Raw genomic sequence first — 22,690 nt, forward strand, 5'->3', positions numbered from 1 at the left:
GGTTATAAAGTGTGAAACCCCGCAACTGTGAGATAATTAATTGTAGCCGTTACTTGTAGATTGTTAAATAAACAAATTAACCATCTCTACGGCGTCTTCTGTAACGCGAAACACGTTACAATATATATATATATATATATATATAAAGCTAGCACAAAACAGAACTTTCACTTGACTCACTATATATAAAAATTAAATTAAGTTCCAGACCTACATCCAAATTCTTTGGAAATTTATAACTTCCAGCAACATAACTTGACACAATTAAGGACACTCCTCTATCAACTTCAAAGTAATACTGTTTGGCAGGAAGCTACAAATAAATGGTTATGTGTGTTTGATCATGTTGCCAATGTTGTATACAAATATCTGTATGTCTTAAAAATAACACTAATTCTGTCCATGTTCTTCTTTTAATTTACAACACTTCCAGTTATAATTTTACTGGTACGAGCATGGGATCCATTTCATTCACTAGTGGTAACATACAAATTCATCAGACTGGTAAAATGGGTGCAGAGTTTATTGTAGAGCATAGCTCCACATAATACACAATGGTTTAACTTTGCAAGAGGTTTGGGATGTAGATGGCATATGGAAAAATGAATGTGGAAACAGAATTTCAGATTGCTGATGCAGACCACCAGTTCCCAACCACTTCCTGATTTTCATTAAAGAACCAATGCCCATACCAAAGCATGTTGATGTGACTTCTCACGCAGGTCCTCTAAGAAATGATGCAGGAACTGTTTTGCTTCACTAAGTTTTCCTTCATCACCATGAAACAGCTGGATGACATCAGCAATGCCATGAAGAGGTGGAATGGACCTAACAAATGTTGAAGATGGTGGCATAAGGCCTGGGAATATAGAAATCACCTCCCTTGGATCAACACTGCCACTGACAAAGAGCTCTTGAGCTTTATCAAATTCACCATTTGAAAAATGGATGAATGCTGCCTGTTGCTGAATTTTATGATACAACTTCTGGAACTGTTCTTTTGTCATGCCCACTCGATTTGCATTCTGTGCCAATTCCAATGCTTCTTCCACCCTGGAATCTGCAAGCAAGACCTAAAACACAGATTAAAACATCATATATTAAATACTGAAGTAGTAATGACCATTCTGACAATGTTATACAGCATTACACAAATCCAATTAATTAGCTTAATTTTTTATAACATGGATGTTCTTCGCACATTACACAATTAGTAAGGTAAGGCAAAGTTGTCCCTGTGCTTCATTAGTTAAGCAGTATGCAAGGAAGACATATGGGGAGTGGAGGTATACCTCCACCTTTCTTGACCTCAGCACTAGATGGAGGTAAGTGGTTGGCTTCACGCCCCTGCAGCTTTACCCCCAGGGAAAGAGCACCTGGTACACATTGGATAGGAGGCTGGGTGGACCCCACAGTTGGTCTAGATGCTGTGGTGAAGAGAAAAATCTTGCACTGATGGAAATTGAACCCAGATTCTCCAGCCCATAGCTATACTGACTGAGATATCCTGACTCCATTGCACAATTAGTATTTGTAAAAAAAGAAATAACAGATTAATGTACTATATTCATGAGGATGATTAAACATGTATTACACAAATAGTATACACGCTGCATCTCACATAGTCCCAGACATTCAGCCTAACTTTTTTTTTTTTAATTTTTTAATTCGCTTAGTGGGGGGTGGAGTCCTACTGGGTCCACTCGGCACGGCAGCCACTGATTGCCCTATTGTAGCCTGCCCCGGGTGATTATGATGATGGAGAATTTTGGTGGAATGAAGATTGGCAGGGGAAACCGAAGTACTCAGAGAAAACCCGCCCCAGCACCACGTTGTCCACCACAAATCCCACTTGACCGGACCCGGGCCACCGCAGTGGGAAACCAGCATCTAACTGTTTGAGCTATGGTGCGGCCTCTTCAGCCTAACTTACTAGCAGTTATGTAATTAGACTGAATATGTAAGTGTAAAGAGAAGTACAGTAACTTGTACAGCCAGAAAAAATAATCAGAAAGGCCTCAGAATGTGCTACACACTCTAAAAAAGGCTTATAAGACTTGGAAGCATGCTTGGACCTACAAGGGTGTTAAGTTATTTACTAACAATTTGACATTATTAATGTATGGACTAGAAGGAAGAAGTTATTGCGATAATGCCATGATATAACCTGAAGGCTGATCAAGATGATATTGGTGTTTATCTATCAGTATCATTGCTGCATTACTCTCTAGTGGTGACTTTGCCCAACAGCCATAATACGCATGACCAGTTAAGGGTAGCTAAGCAGAGGCAAAGAAGACTAGGTCTAAATTGACTAAGAGAGAGGAAGTGTTAAGACTACTGAATTTGTACATAATTGTAAATAAAGGCATTGTCTGAAGGGTTGTCAGCCAGATGATACTCATTTTCCTTACCCCAATCTCATGTGGGAAATGCCCTGATCAGTGATTGATAATCCTAATTTATTCCAACTATCTACAGAACTGGACATGGAGATGAAATATGTTACATCACTTCAGCTGTTCTCTTATGGCAGCTACAAAAGGAGGTGAAATATGGCAGGATTTAACAGATGGTACAAGAGCTCTCTTCTTCCCACTCCAGCCAGAATGCAGCTAGTGGCAACACTAGTAAAATTTTAGGCAAAACTGATCCCCCCTTCCAGTGCCAAGCAAGTGATGGCAGTGGTGTGGTTAGAGATGCCTGCCAGTTACCAATATTAATTAATGCAATAATCTACTTGGAATTTGATATGCCCTCCATCTGTCAGTTATTCATGCAAGCAGAACATGGCATTGTGCAGTTAAAAAAATTAAACTCAAGGAGTATGGATTCAGAATTGGGAATAAAAATGTTGTGGCCTGTATAGAAGTATTTTCCCAGCACTCAAATGACTGAGAAAACTTACAATGGGGTTTCCTTATTCAGTATGCTCCGTATATATGTGGGTGTGAATCAGAGCATTACCTCGACTTGCTTCTCCCATGGTACTGGTGTCAGGCTATACACAGCCATTCCAGAAGTCACATAAATACGACCATCAAAGTTACCAATGCTCCTTCCACCAATGAATGGAAGAGCCTGCTTCTGCTGCTGGTCCAAGATACTGTTAGCACAAGAATAATGCCCATCACATTTCAGGCAACAAAGTAGAAAAAGTACTAGAGGTAATGGTGAAGCACAGCTATTGAAATAAGCATTTAATATGTAAATAAGCATATAAAATTACATAAATTTGAAGGACTAAACTTAATGAGTTCAGTGTACAGTACAACACAGCCCTACCACATAACCTACTTTTATGTGTGGGATAGGCCCAACCCCTTAATTGAATTTTCATGAGCTTTAGTTCAGTAGTTTCACTTCTTCTTTAGTTGTGGTGTAAATTATAATTTGGTTACTTATACTCTACACAGGCAAAGATTTATTATATTTAAGAGATACTGACATGCTCTTTTCTGCTGTGTCTGTTCTTGGTTTCTATGCTGCTGAATTCAGAAGTTTCGGAGGGGCATATGAATTATCCTGTATATATTAGCCATAATGTTTGAAGCATTTATTTCATTTATAACCAAAGTCAACAAATTATTCAAATCTCGCTCCATATTCTTTACTATATACCTGTACACCATGATGACATCATCACTGAGGCCTAGAATGTAAGGATGGGAGTATGCAAGAGCTCGCAGAGGATATGACCACTGGATTGGTGGTCTGTTGGACATACCCTCTGCATTCACAAACATTCCAAGCCCTTCAGGTGCACTCAACAGAAATTCTTCCTGGAAAGAAAATGTTATGTATCTTCAGCCTGGTCTCCATCACAAGCAGAACATTACAAACTCCAATCTTATTGCCAACCTTGGTAATCCTGCGGATAATGGGGAGAAAATTTTCTCTGCCATAAGTGAAGAGTTGCTGTGTGAAGTTAGTGTCAAAGTTGTATACAGTATATTGCGTCAGCAAAGCAGCACAGATGTATGAGCCATCAACTGCAACACCAATTGCTGGCTCTGGCACCCCAATATCCTTGATATGAATCAGCTTCTCCTCAGTCACATTGTACACCTGGAGCTGTCTCTTTCGAGCAACACAAATCTGTTGGCGGAAGTGAAAATAAAAGAACTGTGCCAATAATTATGCTCAACAAAGAGAATGCTAGCGAAGATGGGTGAGAATATCATACATTAATGAAAAATTATGTGTGACAACATCCTTAATTGATGAGGAAAGTTCTGTCATAGAGCATCTACTGTCTGATCATTTACACCTGTTTTAAAATTTTTCTAGGAATAGTAATGACCCAAAGTTTCTACAGCTCACAAACCATGAGGTTAAAACCATTCATGATCACCCTCGCATTTCATTCAATATCTTGGAATCAGTAAATAATACATGAATTTATTCATACTGAGATTTCTATCAGTAATACACTGATAAATGCCTGTAATTATTCCTCATCACTGTTGAATTGATATACGAGGGGGTACCCAAAAGAAACTGAACTTATTTTTTTTTAACTTATTTATTCAAATTTTAAGCACAAACCTTCAATCCCCTTCAAAGTACTCTCCACTTACACTAATACACTTGTCTAGTCTTTTATTCCATTTTTCAAAACACTGTCTAAATTCATCTTTTGAGATGCTTGACAGCGCCTGTCGTTTTTTCCTTCACCTCAGCAACATCAGCAAAACGCTTTCCTTTCATGTCTCTTTTCATTCGAGGAAACAAAAAAAAGTTATGATCATTTCGGGACTCTTCTTTCAAAGCACAGCATGCTTCCATGCAACCTTATTTTTGTTCAGCAGTCAGCAGTCATGGCACGAATTTCGCAGTCACCCTTTTCATTCCCAAATCTTCTGTCAAAATTCGCTGAACTGAGCTCCAAGTCACTCCCGACAGCTCCACAATTTCTTCAATGGTCCGTCGTCGATCTTCCTTGATGATTTCACGAATTTTTTCAACATTTTCATGTGTTCGGGCTGTGGAAGGACGACCAGAACGAGGTTTGTCATCAATTGACATTTCACCATTTTTGAAACGGGAAAACCACTCAAACACTTGAGTTTCCCCCCACAGCATTGTCCTTGTACGCCATTTTTAACATTTCAAGAGTTTCTGTTCCACTTTTCCCGAGCAAAAAGCAGAATTTCACCGCCGCACGCTGTTCACGAAAATCAGCCATTGCAAAAACAACAATCACACAAAACAGTTGTCACTATAAACTCTGCCGAAACTAGTCCTTACCTTCTGAAGCAACGGTAGTCGGCTTATCGACTCAGGAATGTTAGCTCTATGTGCTCATAGCGGCAAAACGCGGTACTACAAAAGCTCTGCCCACAAAAAAATTAGTTCGGTTTCTTTTGGGTACCCCATCGTATATTCCATCAGAAATATTATTTCACTTATCTTCAGCCTTGTACACTTTAGAGAAAGAGTGAAGGATACCAAATGCTAAATGACATTTTCCTTGCTACAAATACAAGGTGGTTCAAATATGACTGAGACTGATTTTTTTAAAAAAACCATAATTGCCAAACACTTACTTGCACATGTCAGTCTTCAACGTACTCCCCTCTGAGTCAACACATTTTTTCCAACGTTCTGGAAGCATCCTGATGTCCTTTTCAAAAAAGCCTTGTGGTTGGCTGCGTATCCACCACCAAACAGTCTGGATGATGGTGTCATTGTCCACAAACTGCATGCCTTGCAAGTCTGATTTGAGCCTTCCGAACAGGTAGAAATAACTTGGGGACAAATCTGGATTGTACAGCAGATGTGTCAGAAGGTTCCATTTCAATTTCCGGAGGGTTTCCATTGTTGCCTTGGCCATAAGGGGGCGTGCATTGTCTTGAAGGAAGGTTACCTACTTTCCACCTGTCTTCCGCTTGGATCGGATCTTTTCCTTCATGTTTGTTGCCAGGAAGTCTGAGTAATAAGCTGCACTGACTGTTCTGGCATCTGTCAGAAAGTCTACGTGGATAATCGCCTGCCAGTCCCAGAAGAACATTGCCATCACTTTTCCTGCCGAACGGCTCCTCTGCGCTCTCTTGGGTTTGGGAGTACTGGTATGCTGCCACTCGCTTGATCACTGCTGGGACTTGGGAATGAAGCAGTGCACCCATGTTTCATCGGTGGTCACTACAGGCTTCAAAAATGCATTACCTTCATCTTCAAACTGCTGTAGGAGACGACTGGCAGCTTGCATGTGCACCATTTTGCTCACATCTGTCAAAGTGCATGGTACCCACCGTGTATTCACCTTGTGATAGTGCAGGTGATATTTCACGATATCTTCTACACTACCAACACTGATGGACAGCATTGTTCCAAGTTCCTTGATAGTGATGCGCCTATTCTCACGAATAAGCGTGTCTGCACAATCAATGTTTGGCTCGGTGAACAATGTTCGCGGCCGATGATCATGTGGTTCATTCTTCACACGCTCTCTGCCCCTCTCTGAAGCACTTACACCACTCAAACACACGGGTCCATGAGAAACACTCTTCCCCATACTGTTGTTGGATTCTGTGGTGAATTTCAGCAGACGGGACGTTTTCTCTGAGGAATTTGATCACAAGGCGTTGGTCCATGCTCCACGGTACCTTCTGTTCGCTCATCACTCTAGCAACTCCCAGACAGGACTGAACAGGTTCCAACCCGAACAGGAGGGAGGGTGGAGGTTGTGGCTTCACTGTCTCAAGGTCGCACAGCTGCTGCGCAGTGCGGCTTGTTTACACAAAAATCAGCCCCGGTCATATTTGAACCACCTTGTAGTGTTATTATGCAACCGTAAAGACAACAAATTTGTAATATATAAACCAGTATATTAATATTAATTTATTATGTACATTTGCTACATGTTTCAAACCAGCTGGATCATCATCAGAAAATACTGTCACGTATTCCAGGTTAGAGCCGGTCACGGTAGCCGAGCGGTCTAAGGCATGCACTGTCTTCGCTCGCTCGGAAGCTGGGATCGTGGGTTCGAATCCCACTCAGGACATGGATGTTTGTGTGCGTTTTTCTGTGTTTGTCTACAGGTAGAGGCCTTGCGGTGAGCTGATCACTCGCCCAAGGAGACCTACAGTATGTGTAAGATCTAGTAAACTGAAGTGAAACGGAGAGTTTCATGGAGGTAGGCCTAGGCCCAAATGAGGGCTGTAGTGCCAATGGGGGGAAAAAAAAAATCCAGGTTAGAGTGACTAATAACAATGGGTTCCGGACTTGATGACTGGATTTATTGAACACTCAAATTGTAACTAATAATTACAACACTCCAAAAGATTACTGTAACCATAAGAAACAACATAATCTTCAACGTCTGCTTACAAGTTGTGCTTGGTAATGAATCTTATCTGGTTAACACTTTACAGCTGGATACTCAACTAACACTTTAAACTTTTGGGTTCCATAAAATGCCTGCTGTATGAATTCTCTTATGAATCAATCTCTGACTGAACTGAATTCAAGAATGAACTTCCTTTTCTAACTGCCACACAGCCCAAATAGAAGTCTCCATGTTGAAGGGTTAATTCCTCCTGTTGTCCTTTTGGTTGTCATGGGAATCTTGTGTTTAGCAACTTGCTACCTGGCAATGGACTCATTCGCTGCTATTCATTGCAACAGAAACTACTTTCTTAACATTCGTTGCTGTGGAAACATGATTGCTCAGCAATGGACGTCTGCTCAAGCTCCACCATTCCAGCTTTCAGCAGCCATGTCACAATATTCATTAAATGTGCTACTCATGCTGAGTTGTATTTCTAATGTGGATCCATATTAAGGGTCAATAATATATTTTTCGTTATGATTCTTGTGTTTCATTACATTTGAATATTAGTCTTAAAATGTAAAATGTTATAACTCAGTTGGAAGTTAAAAGTCAAAATTAAATTACAAACTTATAATTTGCGCATAAGGTATAAGTCTATGATGTTGAATCATAGAGGGGGTTTCTGGGAGTCCTCATTTTTTTAATTATTTTGTGCACATATTATGTGGCAGTTTTCTGCATCTAAATGGTGTATGTGGTATTTCCTTTTGTGGTGTCATGTGTGGCGGTGGTAAATTTATTGCCTGTGTTGCATTGTGTCCTGCATAGGCTATTAGATAGTGGTTGTTCCCCTTACAGGACACAACATACACAATAACTTTACCACTGTCACTCAAGGCATCACAGAAGAAAATAGAACATATACCACTTACATGAGCTGGGATAGCGCAGTCGGCATGGCACCTGGCTACAGGCTGGACAACAGTGGGGTTTGATTTCAAGTCCCTGTAGGGTCAAAATTTTCTCTTTTCCACATTGCCCAGACTGGCTCTGGGGCCCACCCAGCCTCCTATCCAATGGTACTGGGGGTAAAGCGGCCAGGGCATGAAGCTGACCGCTCACCTCCAACTAGTGCTCAGGTTAGGAAAACGTGATCTATACATTCCCTCCTCCATATTTCTTCATGGCACAATGCTTAATTAGTTAAGCATAGGGACAACTTTACCTTTTACCTTTTCTTTACACAAGGAAAACTGTCATACAATATGTGCACAGGGTAATTAAAAACAATTCAGACTCCCAGAAAACCCCTCTACTCTATGATACAACACCATAGGCTGGTACTTCACACTCAAATTAAATTTCTTTAATTTCTAACTGAGGCATAATGTTTCAGGAGGATGAGGTCAGGTCATGTAGCACAAATGGGGGAGACAAGGAATGCGTATAGGATACTGGTGGGAAAGCCGGAAGGAAAAAGACCACAGGGACGACCAAGGCGTAGGTGGGTGGACAATATTAGAGAGAGAGAGGATGAGATGGTATGGATTGGACAGATCTAGTTCAGGATAGGGACCAGTGGAGGGCTCTTGTGAACACAGTAATGAACTTTTGGGTTCCATAAAATGCGGGGAAATTCTTCAGTAGCTGCAGAATTGGCAGCTCCTCAAGAAGGGCTCAGCTCCGTAAGTAAGTAAGTCATAATGTTTCACATTTTAGGTCTAATATTCAAATGTAATGAAACACAAGATTCATAACAAAATTTATGTTAATGATCATTAATATGGATCCACATTAGAAATTTAATTCGGGTAGTACATTTCATGAATACTGCCTGATGATGATCCAGCTGGATCAAAACATGTAGCAGATGTACATAATAAAAAAAAAAACACACAAAAAACTTCATGGCCTGTCTGCAAGTGAACTATACTGACTGAGCGACCGCCACTTGTCGGCAAAGTTAGTGCCAACTTTAGTGGATAGAGGGTGTCGCATGGTCAGTGTAAGGGATCCCACGGCCGTTAATTTCGGTTTTCTAGACTGGACATGCTTTTCCCTTGAAATAGCTCCTCAGTTACCTCAAAGAGGCTCAGTGGACCCCGTTCCAGACTCACTACTTCTCAGAAAATCTGGTAGCACTGGAAATCGAACCGGGGATCTCTGCATCTGTAGCCAGGAACTCTGACCACTAGACCACAGAGCACTCCTGCTTGTATTTATCATCGAAGTATCAACTTGCGATGATGTTCCTCACTGAAGTGGCACAGCTAGCTGGTCAACAAATCCTAAATTTAAATTTTCCTCTTGACTATCAGAAAGACCCTACACCGCAAATCAAATTTTAATTTATTGGTAGTTGATTAAACAATGCTTTTAGTAAATCAAACATATGTAGTGGCCTCCGTAGTCTAGGGGTAATGTTCCCACCTCATAACTCAAGGTACAAGGGTTCAAACCCGGCGGAGATTGTGGGATTTTTAAGGGTGGAAAAATTCAGGGAACAAGTCCTCCAGGAGGGATTTTAAGCTGTGTGTCCCGTGTCGCAGATTTACGGCATGTAAAAGATCCTCATGTCTCTAGGAGACAAGTAGTTTCCAATTCCTCCGGTAGATGGGGAAGTATCAGGGACCACTGCCAGAGAGGGCCAACCTCGGGGCTGATAGCGAGCACCAGTAGTGGAAGGGCATGGCGAGTAGTTAGAATAATTAAAGGGGGACGCACAACAGATCAACAACTGGTCGCAGTGCAGGGGGAAACCCACCCCCTCCAAATAATAATAATAACAATAACTCAAACATATTCCTTTAGGAACGAATTATTGGATGATAAAGTACATAATAAACAATATTAATACAGTAATAATGATTTATATACTACGAATATGTTATGTTGATGATTGTATAAGAATACTATATAGTAACACACAACAGGATGCAAACGATAGTTCTTGCTACAAATGCTGCCAAATTCAGCTCATAACTCCATAGAAGTGGCCCTGTTTTTATTATATACTGATTCTGGCAAAAATTGTAGGTTTATGTTATCATTCATACCTGTATGCAAAATGGATTATTGATGTTTGGATTTTCATTCAAACAGAATGTACTAATCCCACGAAGCTTGGGTCCTCCGCCAATTATTTCCAAGTCATGCATATTAAGGATTAGTAGACTTGAATCACACAGAATTAGCAATCGGTTCAAAGCTGAGGCGGCTTTGATGCATTTAACTGGTTTCTTCTGAAAATAAATGCAAACAGTAAGGTAAATGGCTAGCGACTTCAAAAAATTCAGTGGTGGAAGGAAACAGTGTGCAACTTAGTATCAGCAATTTTATTGCTGTTCTCCATGAAGAAAGAAAGAAATGGGAGTATAGAAAGGCAGTAGTACATCAGATAACATCACCTGAGGAAAGCCTATGACTCAATATGAATAAAAGTACTGTAAATCATTTGCATTGAGTCTGAGGTACGAAATGTTGGCCACAGTACAAGGGTGTTCATGCACACACCCCTTTCTATTCTGTTCTATTCTATACTCATGACACTACAGTTAGACTAAACAACTGTGTGTTTAGTTAAGTCCATATAGGTAAATTACTTGCTGATGTATTTCCTATTCAGAATGGTGTGAAACAAGGAGATAGCTTTATGGCCAATTCTTTTCAACCCTGCTTTTGAATGAACAGTTTTAAAGGTCTGAAAAACCAGAAGAGAATAGAACTGAATGGGACACATCGGCTTCTGGTCTATGTTTTTGATGTTAATTTACTGGTCAAAACATAAATATCATAAAAAAGAACACAGAAACCCTATTTGTTGCTAGTAAGGTGGCTAGTATAAAAGCAAATGCAGAAAAAAGGAAGTATATTTTCATGTCTTGTCAACAGAATGCAGGGCAAACTCACAATAAAAATAGTTAATAAATCCTGTGAAAACACAGCAATATTTGGGAAAAACAGTAACAAACAAAAATTGTATTCACACAGAAAGTAAGAGCAGGATAAAATTCAGAGAATGCACATTACCATGCAGTTAATATTCTTGTGTGTTCTCATCCTCTATCCAAAAACACAAAGATTAAAACATAGAAACAAAAATATTACCTGTAGTTTTGTATGGGTGTGAAACTTGATCCCTCACATTAAGAAAAGAACACAGATTTAAAATGTTTGGCTAGAGGGTGTTGCAAAAAATACTTGGAACTAAGAGGGAGGAAGTAACAGAAGGCTAGAGAAAAATGTGTAATTAAAAGTTTGTAATTCTTATGTTTCCAAATATAGTTAGGGTTGTCAAATCACAGAAGATGGGTGGGGTATCGGGGAGATGAGAAACTGATATATAATTTTGGTCAGAATATCTTAAGAGAAGACCTAGGCACATGTGGAAGCATACAGATCTCTAAGAAATGAGCCAGGGAAGTTTTGGCTGACTAAGGATAGAGACCAGAGATGGACTCTTGTGAACACAATAATTAATCACTGCATTCCATAACAAGTCATATGTAATTTGACTTGTTGAGTGACTTTCAGTTTGTGAACAGGACTCTGATTCTTGGAGTTAGTTAGTCCTCCAACAAGATAGTACTTGAAATGTGAAAAGCACTAGGTATGTATTTTTCTTTAATTAGCAATTGTTAAGGTAAAACAGCTAGTGTGACACTACAGTCTCTTGGTATGAACATCTACATTTCCAGCCATCACTATCAAAGAAACTAAATCAACAATGAACATGACCATTTGAAATATAAGAAGTGTTTGTGTCTAAACATCTGGGGGGGAAAACATTATAAACACAAAATATTTACAATAAGCCAATGCAGCAAGTTGAGTGTACATACATACCAAGTCTAGAAACTTGTGACGCACTTTCCTGCTCTTGTAAACCACCTTCCCAATTCCCTCCTTCTTCTCTTCCAAAGCGTACAATATTAGAGAACTGCAACAATGCAAATATTTCTACTTTCTTCTCTGTTCTGAAAACCATCTGTACAGATTCAACAACTTTTCAACAAACACTGCTCAGTTTAACTGGAAAATATTAAAAGCCTGAGAAGTAAATAATTGTGACCTATTTTCAAATATTATCCTGGAATTTGCTGGAAAGACTGAGAAAAGACATGGAAACCCCAATCAGAATATGTACTACCCAGATGAAACTCCAAATCAGTATCTCCCTAATACATATCAGACATGATTCTGCTCAGCTAACCAGTCTGTTCTTGCCAGTTGCTAAACGCTGCCACCTAATAAGGAATTTCATAAAACAATTTACCAAAATAAGTTATTTAATTTTTCAGCAATACCCTGCTAATAAATGTACACCCACCAGTTTATCTGGGCCATTTAAAATTAATCTCATAACTTGGTCTCTTGCAGACTTCTGATATGGGCCACATTGAAGCGTGAGGCCTACTCACTTTGTTGCCAAATGCAATCTTTCTCCTGCCGTCTTCTTTAATCATATGTCTGTCTACTTTAATGAGGAAGTGCTCTTAATTAATGAACTTGTAGCCTGCCTTAATTGACCAACTGACACAACCCAGAAGACAACAGATTTGATACTACTGAACGCTGTGGTAAAGCAGATAACACCCCTGCTTCACAGTTTGGAGGTCCTGGGTTCAAATATTAGTCCAGAAATTCCACAGATGTCTGACAGCATTACTAAACATGCCATAAATCTGTGGGAGCCCCTCACAGTTAAGCAAGTGCTACCCAATCAGCACTTGCAACAGAAGCTCCAACACCCATTGGTTCTTGTGCTGCCTAGTGACAAAAGAATAAAGAAGCAGACATCCGACATGATAGCATCAGTCACATCATTCACAACTACATTTGCATCAAGAGAACATTGCAACAGAGAGCCTACTAGTAACAGCATCATAGCTGACTTTGCCAGCGATCACCAGCGTTCATCATGTCAGCCAGCCATGGTAGGAGCTTTGCCGGCCAGCCAGCCGCTACTAGCACTGGCTAACCCGCCGGGCTTCGCCTGGCATCCTGCCACCTCGCAATCACCAGGCTGCTGCAAGGAAGAATGCTGTCACTAACACTGGCTAGCCCGCTGCGACAAGAGTTTCACTTGGCATCCAGCAGGCGCACCTGGCTTCCGACAAATAGCCATTTTCATGTACATCACTGCTGTCACTAGCTCAGGAAAGCCCGTTACAAAGGGAGTTTTTGCCAGTATTCATCAGGCATGCTTTGCTTCCCTGCTCGCCTGTAATATTCATTCTAACAGCAATAAACATTTGTTACAGTTTTATGTGGTTCTCTCTTCAAATATCGACATCCCACAAATCAATAAAATAAATTATGGAGATATTTACTTATAGTAAGTCCAAGTATCTGAAATCAAAATATTACTATAGATACAGTACAGCCATAGCTTAAGCAGTTAGTCGCTGGCTTCCCACTGCTGCTGTCTAGTCAAGTGGGATTTGTGATGGACAAAGTGGTGCTGGGGCAGGTTTTCCCTGAGTACTTCGGTTTCCCCTGCGAATCCTCATTCCATCAAATTCTCCATAAGCATTATCACCAGTACAGATACAATAGGACGTATGGAAGCCGACATGCCGAGGGGACCTAATATGGATTCCACCTCACACTATATGAAATCTTAACTATTGTAATCTACTGTAATCTACTGTAAAGAATTTTCAAGTATTGTAATCAGCCAATATACAGTACCTGACTTGTCCTATATCACGTAACAATGATCTATAGAGATGAAATAAATAAATTATGGATCCTAAAATTTAGGAGGGTTCCTTGTTCTAAAAAATCTGATGAAACCTGGTCAGTCATGTTTCACCTCTGTGCTAATACGAGGCAATCCTAATAAATCTGTTGAGTGGGTATAGCACAAATTGTCTAATAGTACACTCATTTCAACTTCAACTGTGTGGTAAAATCAACTGTTTCCTTCCAAAATTTAGATTGCCAAATTATATTTGTCACAAGATGAAATTTTTTATCACTGGTTACAGAAAACATCCTGTTTTGTTCCAAACAGCTTTAAATATACAAAGGGACATTTTTAAATAACAGCAATTATATTAAAAATATGTGACTGTAATAACATACTGACTGAAAACTTTTCATACCTATCGTTTGTTCCAACATACAGCTCTTTGCCACAGCATTCTATACATTCAATCTGGAAGGTAACACACAGATATTAGATGTTTAGCAGTAATATGAAATTATGCGGTAGCGTAGTGGTTAAGTTGGAAGGTCGCGGGTTCAAATACCAATGAGGTCACTGGATTTTTTCAATTGACCTAATCCTTCCGGTTGCACTATGGCCCTGCGGTTCACTCAGCCTCTAACAGAAATGAGTACCAGGAATTAAATAATTTTCCTGGGGAGTAAAGCGCAGCCAGCATGTAAGGCTGACAACCTTACCGCCGATTGTCTATATCAGGGGTCTCCAAACTTTTCGAATCGCGGGCCACATTAGGTAATTCAGCACTTTCAACGGGCCGGATAAAATGAGAAATTAATAACTCTAGGTATATGAGTTTTATTGAAAGCACAGAATTTCATAAACTAAATACAAAGTACGTAAGAATAAATTATCGTATATTAATTACAACAGACAGTAGCAGCAAATGCTCACATTTTCATCACAAATTATAATAAAACAATTAATGAGAATGATGGAACTCTTTTTGCATTCTTAAAATCTGATTAAATTGAGGTTCAAAATTTGAAATGCTAATCAGAAGTAGTGACTTTAAATGTTCATCGGATAAATTTGCTCTGTATTTCGACTTGATGTACTTCATCTGGGAACAAGTTTGTTCACAAAGATATGTCATCCAAAAAATGGAGATAAATTTACAAGCAAATTTCTTGAAATTTGGAAATTGTTCAGAGTTCAGAAATTTATAAAATTTGATCAAATTTCCTTCCTTGTATTAGTCTTTAATATGATAATTTTCCTGAAGTTCAATTATTTCCATTTTAATTTGACATCTGCAGCATCACAGTCAAACGGATTTTGAAACAATCTAATTTCCTGAGCACTGGAATCCAAATCGGCAAATTGCTTCCGAAATAGTTCTTTCAAATCTAAAATGACTAAATTTGCAAACGAGGAAGGAAATTCTGCTTCACCCTTTTTATGCAACTCTGCACAGTACAGCATATGAACAAAGTTACAATTTTTCACTTGGCTTTCCAGAAGTATCAACTTTGCTCTGAATGCCTTGATAAGTGCAAATAAATTACAGACTAAGTTATATTCACCCTGAAACTTGAAATACAAATGGTTCATATGGTTCACCAGATCAGCAAACTGCTAATTTCCAAAGCCACTTGGTATCTGATAAAAGTGGTTCGTGATGGTTTTTCTCGGGTAAGAAATATATCAATTTCATTCCTGAGCTGAAAGAAGCGCGAAAGAACCTTTCCACAGCTAAGCCATCGAACTGCAGTATAATATGTCAGGTCAATAAGCTCGGAATCACATTTACCAGTACTCACTGGAAAATTAGTTCAATTGGCGCATTTCTGCACAATTCTTTCGCGGGCCGGATGTGGCCCGCGGGCCGTAGTTTGGAGACCCTTGGTCTAGATAATGTGGGACCCTCAACGTCTCACAACCCTATGGGCCTTCATGGCCCGTTACAGGGATAGCTTTACTTTTACTTTACTTTATGCCATTAATTAAATAATCACGATACACATAAAACTCGTATTTGATATTCCACATATATACAGCTCGTAACTGTGTAATTATCTGTACACAAACTAGTATTAAGGCACTGATATCAAAGAATATTTTCAGTAGCATGAATACTAGTTACCTGTTTGGACCAGCCACTCCTGCAACATTTGTGATATGGATCAGCAGACTTGCTAATAAGCACGAAAATACTTGATATAAATCTATTTCAAGTATGGAGCAATTATACATTTTTATTAAATGACTTATGTTACTATACAGGGAATCCAATTTTTCCTTAGACTAGCCAGCTACAAATTTGTCTGAACACACGTGTCCACTGCCAGCCGCTGAACTGTTGTTTTCTGGCTTATCATGATATTGCCTATGTTCAGCATGTTTAGTTGTCCTTCAGATATGTATAAATACAATTTGCAGTGTTGTGAAATATATTTTTAAAGAATGAATATAGTGTTGAAAAGATACACATATCATACATTTATACAGCATCATTTATAGTGGGAATGCTGTAGAAAGTTTTTCAGGACATACCCCAGTAGAACAGTGATGTGTAAGGCAACTATTTAAAATGCTGTAACAAAATTGCATTCTACAACATCAAGGATGGACAGAAGGAAATCCTGAAAAAGATTGTACTGTCTGAATATAAACTTGATGACACTGGAACCTACTGAAAAGCAAGCCTGAAGAAGCCATTACATCTTTCAGTTCTTCAGTGTGGGGTGAAAAAAGTACAGCTCATGCTGGTACAAAGTTGCTAAAGTTATGCCTTACAAAATCTATAGTTGTATGTTGCCTTCTGTCTTCAGATTGCAATGCATGAACTTGACACTATAAGTGGTTTCACAAATCGGGTTTCAATGGACTTCTTGACCTAGAAATTATGGTTTATAACAGTGAGACATAGCTCACTTTAAGTTGTTACATAAGAATCGAAAACAACAGATACTGGATATGTAAGTTTTGAGGTACTGGTACAGATACTGGAGTACAGAAAATCCTCATGCTCTTCATGAAGTGCCATTGCATGATTTAAAAGTTGGAGTTTCATGTGCAATTAGTCTGCAGAAGACAACTGCCCCTGTACTGTTTATCAAGCAAATCCTAAATGTTATGTAAAACTGACTGTCACCCTTCTTTAATCATTTGACCAATGAAAAATCATACAGATATTTTATACAAGAAAATGCATGAGCAAACACTCTTACACATTTCTATGGATGTATTAGATGAAGTCTTCTGCAAACGAGACATAAATCAAGAATTGTGGCATCTGTGATCACTTAGTTTAAATCCTTACAACTTATCGCTGGTGCATGAACAAAGAAAAAGTGTATATGAATAGCCTGCATGCTTTGGAAGAACTTCAAGAAAATATTAGGCATTAAATCTCCACTATTCCCCTATAACAGCTTTGCTATGTGTTTAGAAACAGGTTCTTAGGATGAGGGGCATGCTTAGAAATAGGAGGTTATCACTTCAAGACTCTTCTATAAAATAAGTTGAGTTAAACTACAGCAGAAGAGAGGGCTGTAAATTATCAGCTAAAACAATGGGCCTATGCAAGAAGTGTGCCATTTCAGGTGTGGGATACAGTCCAATTATCAACTGCCCATCCAGCATAACAAGGGCTGGGATTGCAATGTCAGTATAGTGACTGGTTATGAGCTGGATGTCTGAGGGGTTGCAGTTCAAAGTCCTGGTAGGGGAAAGATTTTTCTCCTCTCCGCATTGTCCACAGTGGTTCCAGGGCCCACCCAGCATCCTATCCAATGGTTACCAGGGGCTCTTTCCCCAAGAATAAAGCAGCCGACGCATAAAGTTGACCACATAAACCCAACTAGTGCCGAGGTCAAAAATATGTGGATCTATATGTCCATTCCCCCATACATCTTTATGTTGTATCCTCTCATAATGAAATTGCAGCTTATTTCCCATCAGAATATATATTTTAATTACTGGGGAGAAATGTTCCTTGGCCACCAAAATAAAAACTTACTCTACAGATGTTACAAAGCAAACAACTCTGTTACTATTTCAGTAGGTCCGGTCCTCTTCCCGAAGTATGGCACCACCAAATACGAAGGCTAACAAATCTGCTGAACTGTTTACCAACATACACTTAGTAAAAATTAAGTACTATGCAATGAAGGTGTGTAGGGGAGAGGATGTAAAGATCCACAATTTCTTTACCTTGGCACTAGATGGAGGTGAGTTGTCAGCTTCATGTCCCTGCTGCTTTACCTCCGGGGAAAAGCCCCTGGTACTCATTGGATAAGAGGCTGGGTGGGCCCCAGACATGGAGAAGAGAAAATTCTATACCCTACCAGGACTTGAACTCCAACCCCTTGGTCATCCAGCCCATAGCCAGTTGCTATATCGACTATATTATCTTGGCTCTAACATGTATTTGTATAAACAAAAAATAAAACACCTTAATCATTGACTACAAAACTTAACGACATGATTTTTACATTTAATGAGATTGTAAGTGGGTAAAGCTTAAACTAAATACAGCATATAATTTATATGACACGATCTTACATTAAATTAGTTCAAGTAAACTGTTTCAAAAGTACAGGATGGTTGACAGTGTGCCACAAATTGTTCAGCCAGTCCAATTGAAGAAAGATAAGCTCCTTGTGTTACCTCTTCCACAGGTCCACAGGACAATCAGAAAGTTCACTGGCCAACAAATCACAACCAAAGCACACACAGCTTCCAGCATATGCTGGAAATAGTCCTGCTGTTACACATGCATTCCTTGAACCTCTTTCATGCATTTAAGTTCCTTTTTGAAATAGATTAAAATTGAAACTTGAAACCCCTATCTCCTTTGTATTCCATCGCATCTAAGGGATTTCTGAGGGGCTTTCATTTGGTTTTTCTTCAGTGAGCACCTAGTAATTTGGTTCTTTTTATTCAGTAATGACCCTGTCTGTGGGCCACGTGGTAGCATAGTTGGTTGAGGCACTACGCTACAAGAAGGAAGGTCACAGGTTCGAGTCCCAATGAGGTGGATATTTTCAAGTTACCTAATCCTTTCAGCCACACTATGGTCCTGGGGTTGACTCAGTCTGTAATAGAAATGAGTACCAGGAATCTTCCTGGGAGGTAAAGGGTGGCAGGAGAGTCTACAGAAAATGTGTGAGCCTCAACATTTCACAATCCTATGGGCCTTCACGGCCTGTTACAGGGATAGCTTTACCTTTAATGACCCTGTGTCTGTCTAAATTTATTTATGAGTGTATCAATAGTTTCCTTCCATCTGGAACTGTAACATCCAGAAATCTATTCTGGAATCCACTTACTTTTCATGTGGGTATTGTATAGGAACACTAGTTTCAATGTGTAACTTTCACGCTCCACTTGAACACTAAAAGTAATATGACTCACTGAAGGTTTAATACAGCTTGGGATTAAAGCTGACAAACATATAAGGCATATATATGCTTCATGGTGGCCATTCAAAGACTTAGTGGCGAGATATTGGATAGAAGTTGTAATGCGTGCAGGCTACTGGCCTGTCAACTCTCATACGAGTCCAAATACGCATAGTTTAAGTTGACAAAGTACTGTGTGTCCCCCCTTGGATGGGCTTCATGATTTGTAACAGACTCTAGCTAATTTGTCTGTGTCTGTTAACACCTTTCTGCCAAATAATTCGCAGCAGTGTTCTGACCCTTTATTGTTACCTCAATTTGTGCTTTTCCCCAGTTGGCTGAAGTGTTTCTAATACTCATTAAAATTCAAATGCCTTTATATTCAATGTAAATGATTAACTTCTACAAACAATTCAATTGCAATATAACCTTACCACAGCACACTTCAATCATTCATTAAAACATTTAAGCCATAACTGTTATATTTAACGGCATTTGATGTCATCAAAGCTTCAACTGTAACGTCGACACAGAATCAGTACAAAACTATCTTATAAAATTAGTTCAAATAATACATTTATAAATATTTCTAACCCCATCTCTGATAACTGACAGCAATATTCAGATTCATTATTACCTTAGTTTGTGCATTTTCCCCCAGTTGCTGAAGTGCTTCTATAACTGATACAAATTCGAAAGCCTTAACACTCATTGTGACACGACTTATTTTTGACAAATACTAAAACTACAGTATAACCTATACCGTAACCGTGGCGTGTCCACGGCTACGAAAACAAATATTTCTTACATTAGAAACCTGACATGTTTATTAAATTTTAATACGAATGGTCCGTAATCTGTTACCATATCAGTACTTTCACAAATAATACTGCGCGATTAAAGGTAAATGTACAAAATCACAGCATAAAATACACTCCTAACCCTCCTAACTTCTCATTTCATATTTCACAAAACAGCTATGACACGTATGCGACTTAAGCAACTGCTGCACGCAGTNACTACTACTACTACTACTACTACTACTACTAATAATAATAATAATAATAATAATAATAATAATAAAATTTTTCGAAAATATTTAACAGTACTCAGACGTTCAAAAATGTCTCTTGTCTTACAATTTGAATTAATATTAAAAATCGGCTCAATTATGTGTGGTTACGGAGGGCGCCAGAAAAATATATCACGGGCGCCGCGTTGGACAGGGCTGGCCTAGGCCATTGCTGATCGGTAATGATCGGTAACGACAGCAAAGATCGGCAAAGGCTGCTGCCTACATCCGAAGCAGCAGCATGCTGTATTGTTACGATCGATACATCTGGTTGTTCCATAATGAGTCGAAAATGTTTGCTCGTGACGAGGACATTAAGCTTGTGGAATACGTCTAACTCTTTGACAAGGGAGACGACGGAGACTGGAATAACCAATGGATCCAGTGGTACGGACTTCGGTATTTAAATTTTGCGCAAACATTATTGTCATATTCCTGGTACTCATTTCTGTTAGAGGCTGAGTAAACCCCAGGGCCTAGTGCGGCTGGAAGGATTAGGTCAACTGAAAAAAAATCCAATGACCTCATCGGGACTTGAACCCGCGACTTAATTAAATAATTTTCCTGGGAGTAAAGCGCGGTCGGCGCGTAGGGCTGACAAAGTTACCGCCATCTTTGAGCCGATTGTCTAGACAATGTGGGACCCTCAACGTCTCACAACCCTATGGGCCTTCACGGCCTGGTACGGGGATAGCTTTACTTTTATTATTGTCATATTCACCCGCACTTTGGAAGATCAAACAATTACAGGGATTTTGAAAATGTTGACATTCGTGTATCTTCTGATATTTTCAAATTCACTACAACTTCATGAAGTTCGTTTTTCGAGTTTACGAAATATTTCAGCATTTCAGACTATGAAGGTCTTCAGATTCATGTCACTTTTTACAAGGAGGGGTTTGGCCGTGCGATTGCTTTTGGAGTCCTTTGGTGCGTAGCTGCTAGGAGTGTGGCTGTTGCCTGTGCGTTCCATATGGAGCCGCGAAATAAGAACAGCTTCGACTGACTTATTAGCACGATGTAGTCTGCATCTTTATCGGCTGTTGCCAGCGGAGAGCCCACCCCAATGGCAGCTGGCGCTGCCGTGGTCCCCACTGATTAGCTGGTTAGCTAGAATTTGCATCGTTCTGCTGGTCGACCAGAAGATTGTACTTGGCCTGGAGATGTGTTGTGGCAGACTCCCACATCACCACACTACCGCGGAGATGGCTGTTCAGATGTTGAAACGAACGCACAAACTGGCGTGGTGACTGGAGATTCTAGTTCGTGCAGTGGGCAGTGATGTGGCAGTTAGTGCCATGGTCGGGGTCGTCAGGGTTGCGTCAACCGCGGGGTTGATGGGGGTGTTCCCGCAGTGAGTCCCATTGAACACGTGGGCCAGCTTGAACCTACTGGATGGGGTGGTGGCGGTCCTGCTGTCACGAAGAGTTTCAGCCATTTCAATGTTACCTCTCTTCATTACAGGCAGGACCTTGTTGGGACAGCTGTAGGGCGCTCAAAAGCCCAGCTGTCCTCTTTTGGGGAAGACTTGTATGCATTTCTGGAGGAAACTGTGCACGAATGTAGATGGGGAGGCATGGCATGTTGCTGGAACTGGTTTGAGGTGTGTACTGTGTTGGCAGAGCTGAGTGATGAGGTGTGCTAGTTCCACTGGGCCAGCTATCTGAGAGAGTAGAACGCCAGGGATTCTTAGGGACTTGCAATATCCGAGTTCAAGTACTAACACCTGCACTTCTGCTTTGAGTGCCCTGTGGATTCCGTGGAGAATCAGTGGCCAGTTATGTGATGGTTTACAAGGCAATGAGTCATGTGATACTACTTTGCATGTGCAAGCTCTCCCCCCTCCTATATTAGTTGCCTAAAATACAAGAAAGATACTTTTTGAATAGCCCTCATATATACAGAGATCTTTTATGTTTGAAAGATATTTTTATTCCTTATGTAATCCCGTATTGTATCTATACTTTTATTTTGATTAGGAAAACAAGCTTAAAAAATATTCATAAAAACATGTAAAAAAGGAGTTAAACTTAAAGTTTGTATCCTTATTTTTTAAAACAGGTTCCCACGTTTCCTTTTCTAATAGATGTTGAAATTGAGGAATGGTTTCATTTCTTATTTTTCTCATTCTCTGTTTCAAGGGTATTACATTTACTTTTGTCTTTTGGTCTCCTGTCCAAGAACATAAAAATTAGAATATACAAAACTATAATTTTGCCTGTGATCCTGTATGGGTGTGAAACTTGGTCTCTGACATTAAG

General features: G+C 39.7%; 1 protein-coding gene across 1 annotated transcript in view; it reads right to left on the bottom strand.

Moving 5' to 3' along the window:
• Positions 1 to 20,367, bottom strand: part of LOC111873165 (transforming growth factor-beta receptor-associated protein 1) — a 35,584-nt gene extending 15,217 nt beyond the window's left edge. Inside the window, exons 1-8 of the mRNA XM_023867649.2 lie at positions 19,995 to 20,367; positions 14,389 to 14,441; positions 12,125 to 12,218; positions 10,336 to 10,521; positions 3,862 to 4,098; positions 3,622 to 3,782; positions 2,968 to 3,106; positions 693 to 1,073 (exon numbers count right to left, since the gene is read on the bottom strand). Coding sequence (XP_023723417.1) covers positions 693 to 1,073; positions 2,968 to 3,106; positions 3,622 to 3,782; positions 3,862 to 4,098; positions 10,336 to 10,521; positions 12,125 to 12,218; positions 14,389 to 14,441; positions 19,995 to 20,069 — 1,326 coding nt within the window. The 5' untranslated portion in view covers positions 20,070 to 20,367. The remainder of the gene's footprint in view (positions 1 to 692; positions 1,074 to 2,967; positions 3,107 to 3,621; positions 3,783 to 3,861; positions 4,099 to 10,335; positions 10,522 to 12,124; positions 12,219 to 14,388; positions 14,442 to 19,994) is intronic.
• Positions 20,368 to 22,690: the final 2,323 nt, after the last annotated feature.

This window comes from Cryptotermes secundus, unplaced genomic scaffold (genome assembly GCF_002891405.2).
Source record: "Cryptotermes secundus unplaced genomic scaffold, Csec_1.0 scaffold344, whole genome shotgun sequence".
Classification (NCBI taxonomy): Eukaryota; Metazoa; Arthropoda; class Insecta; order Blattodea; family Kalotermitidae; genus Cryptotermes; species Cryptotermes secundus.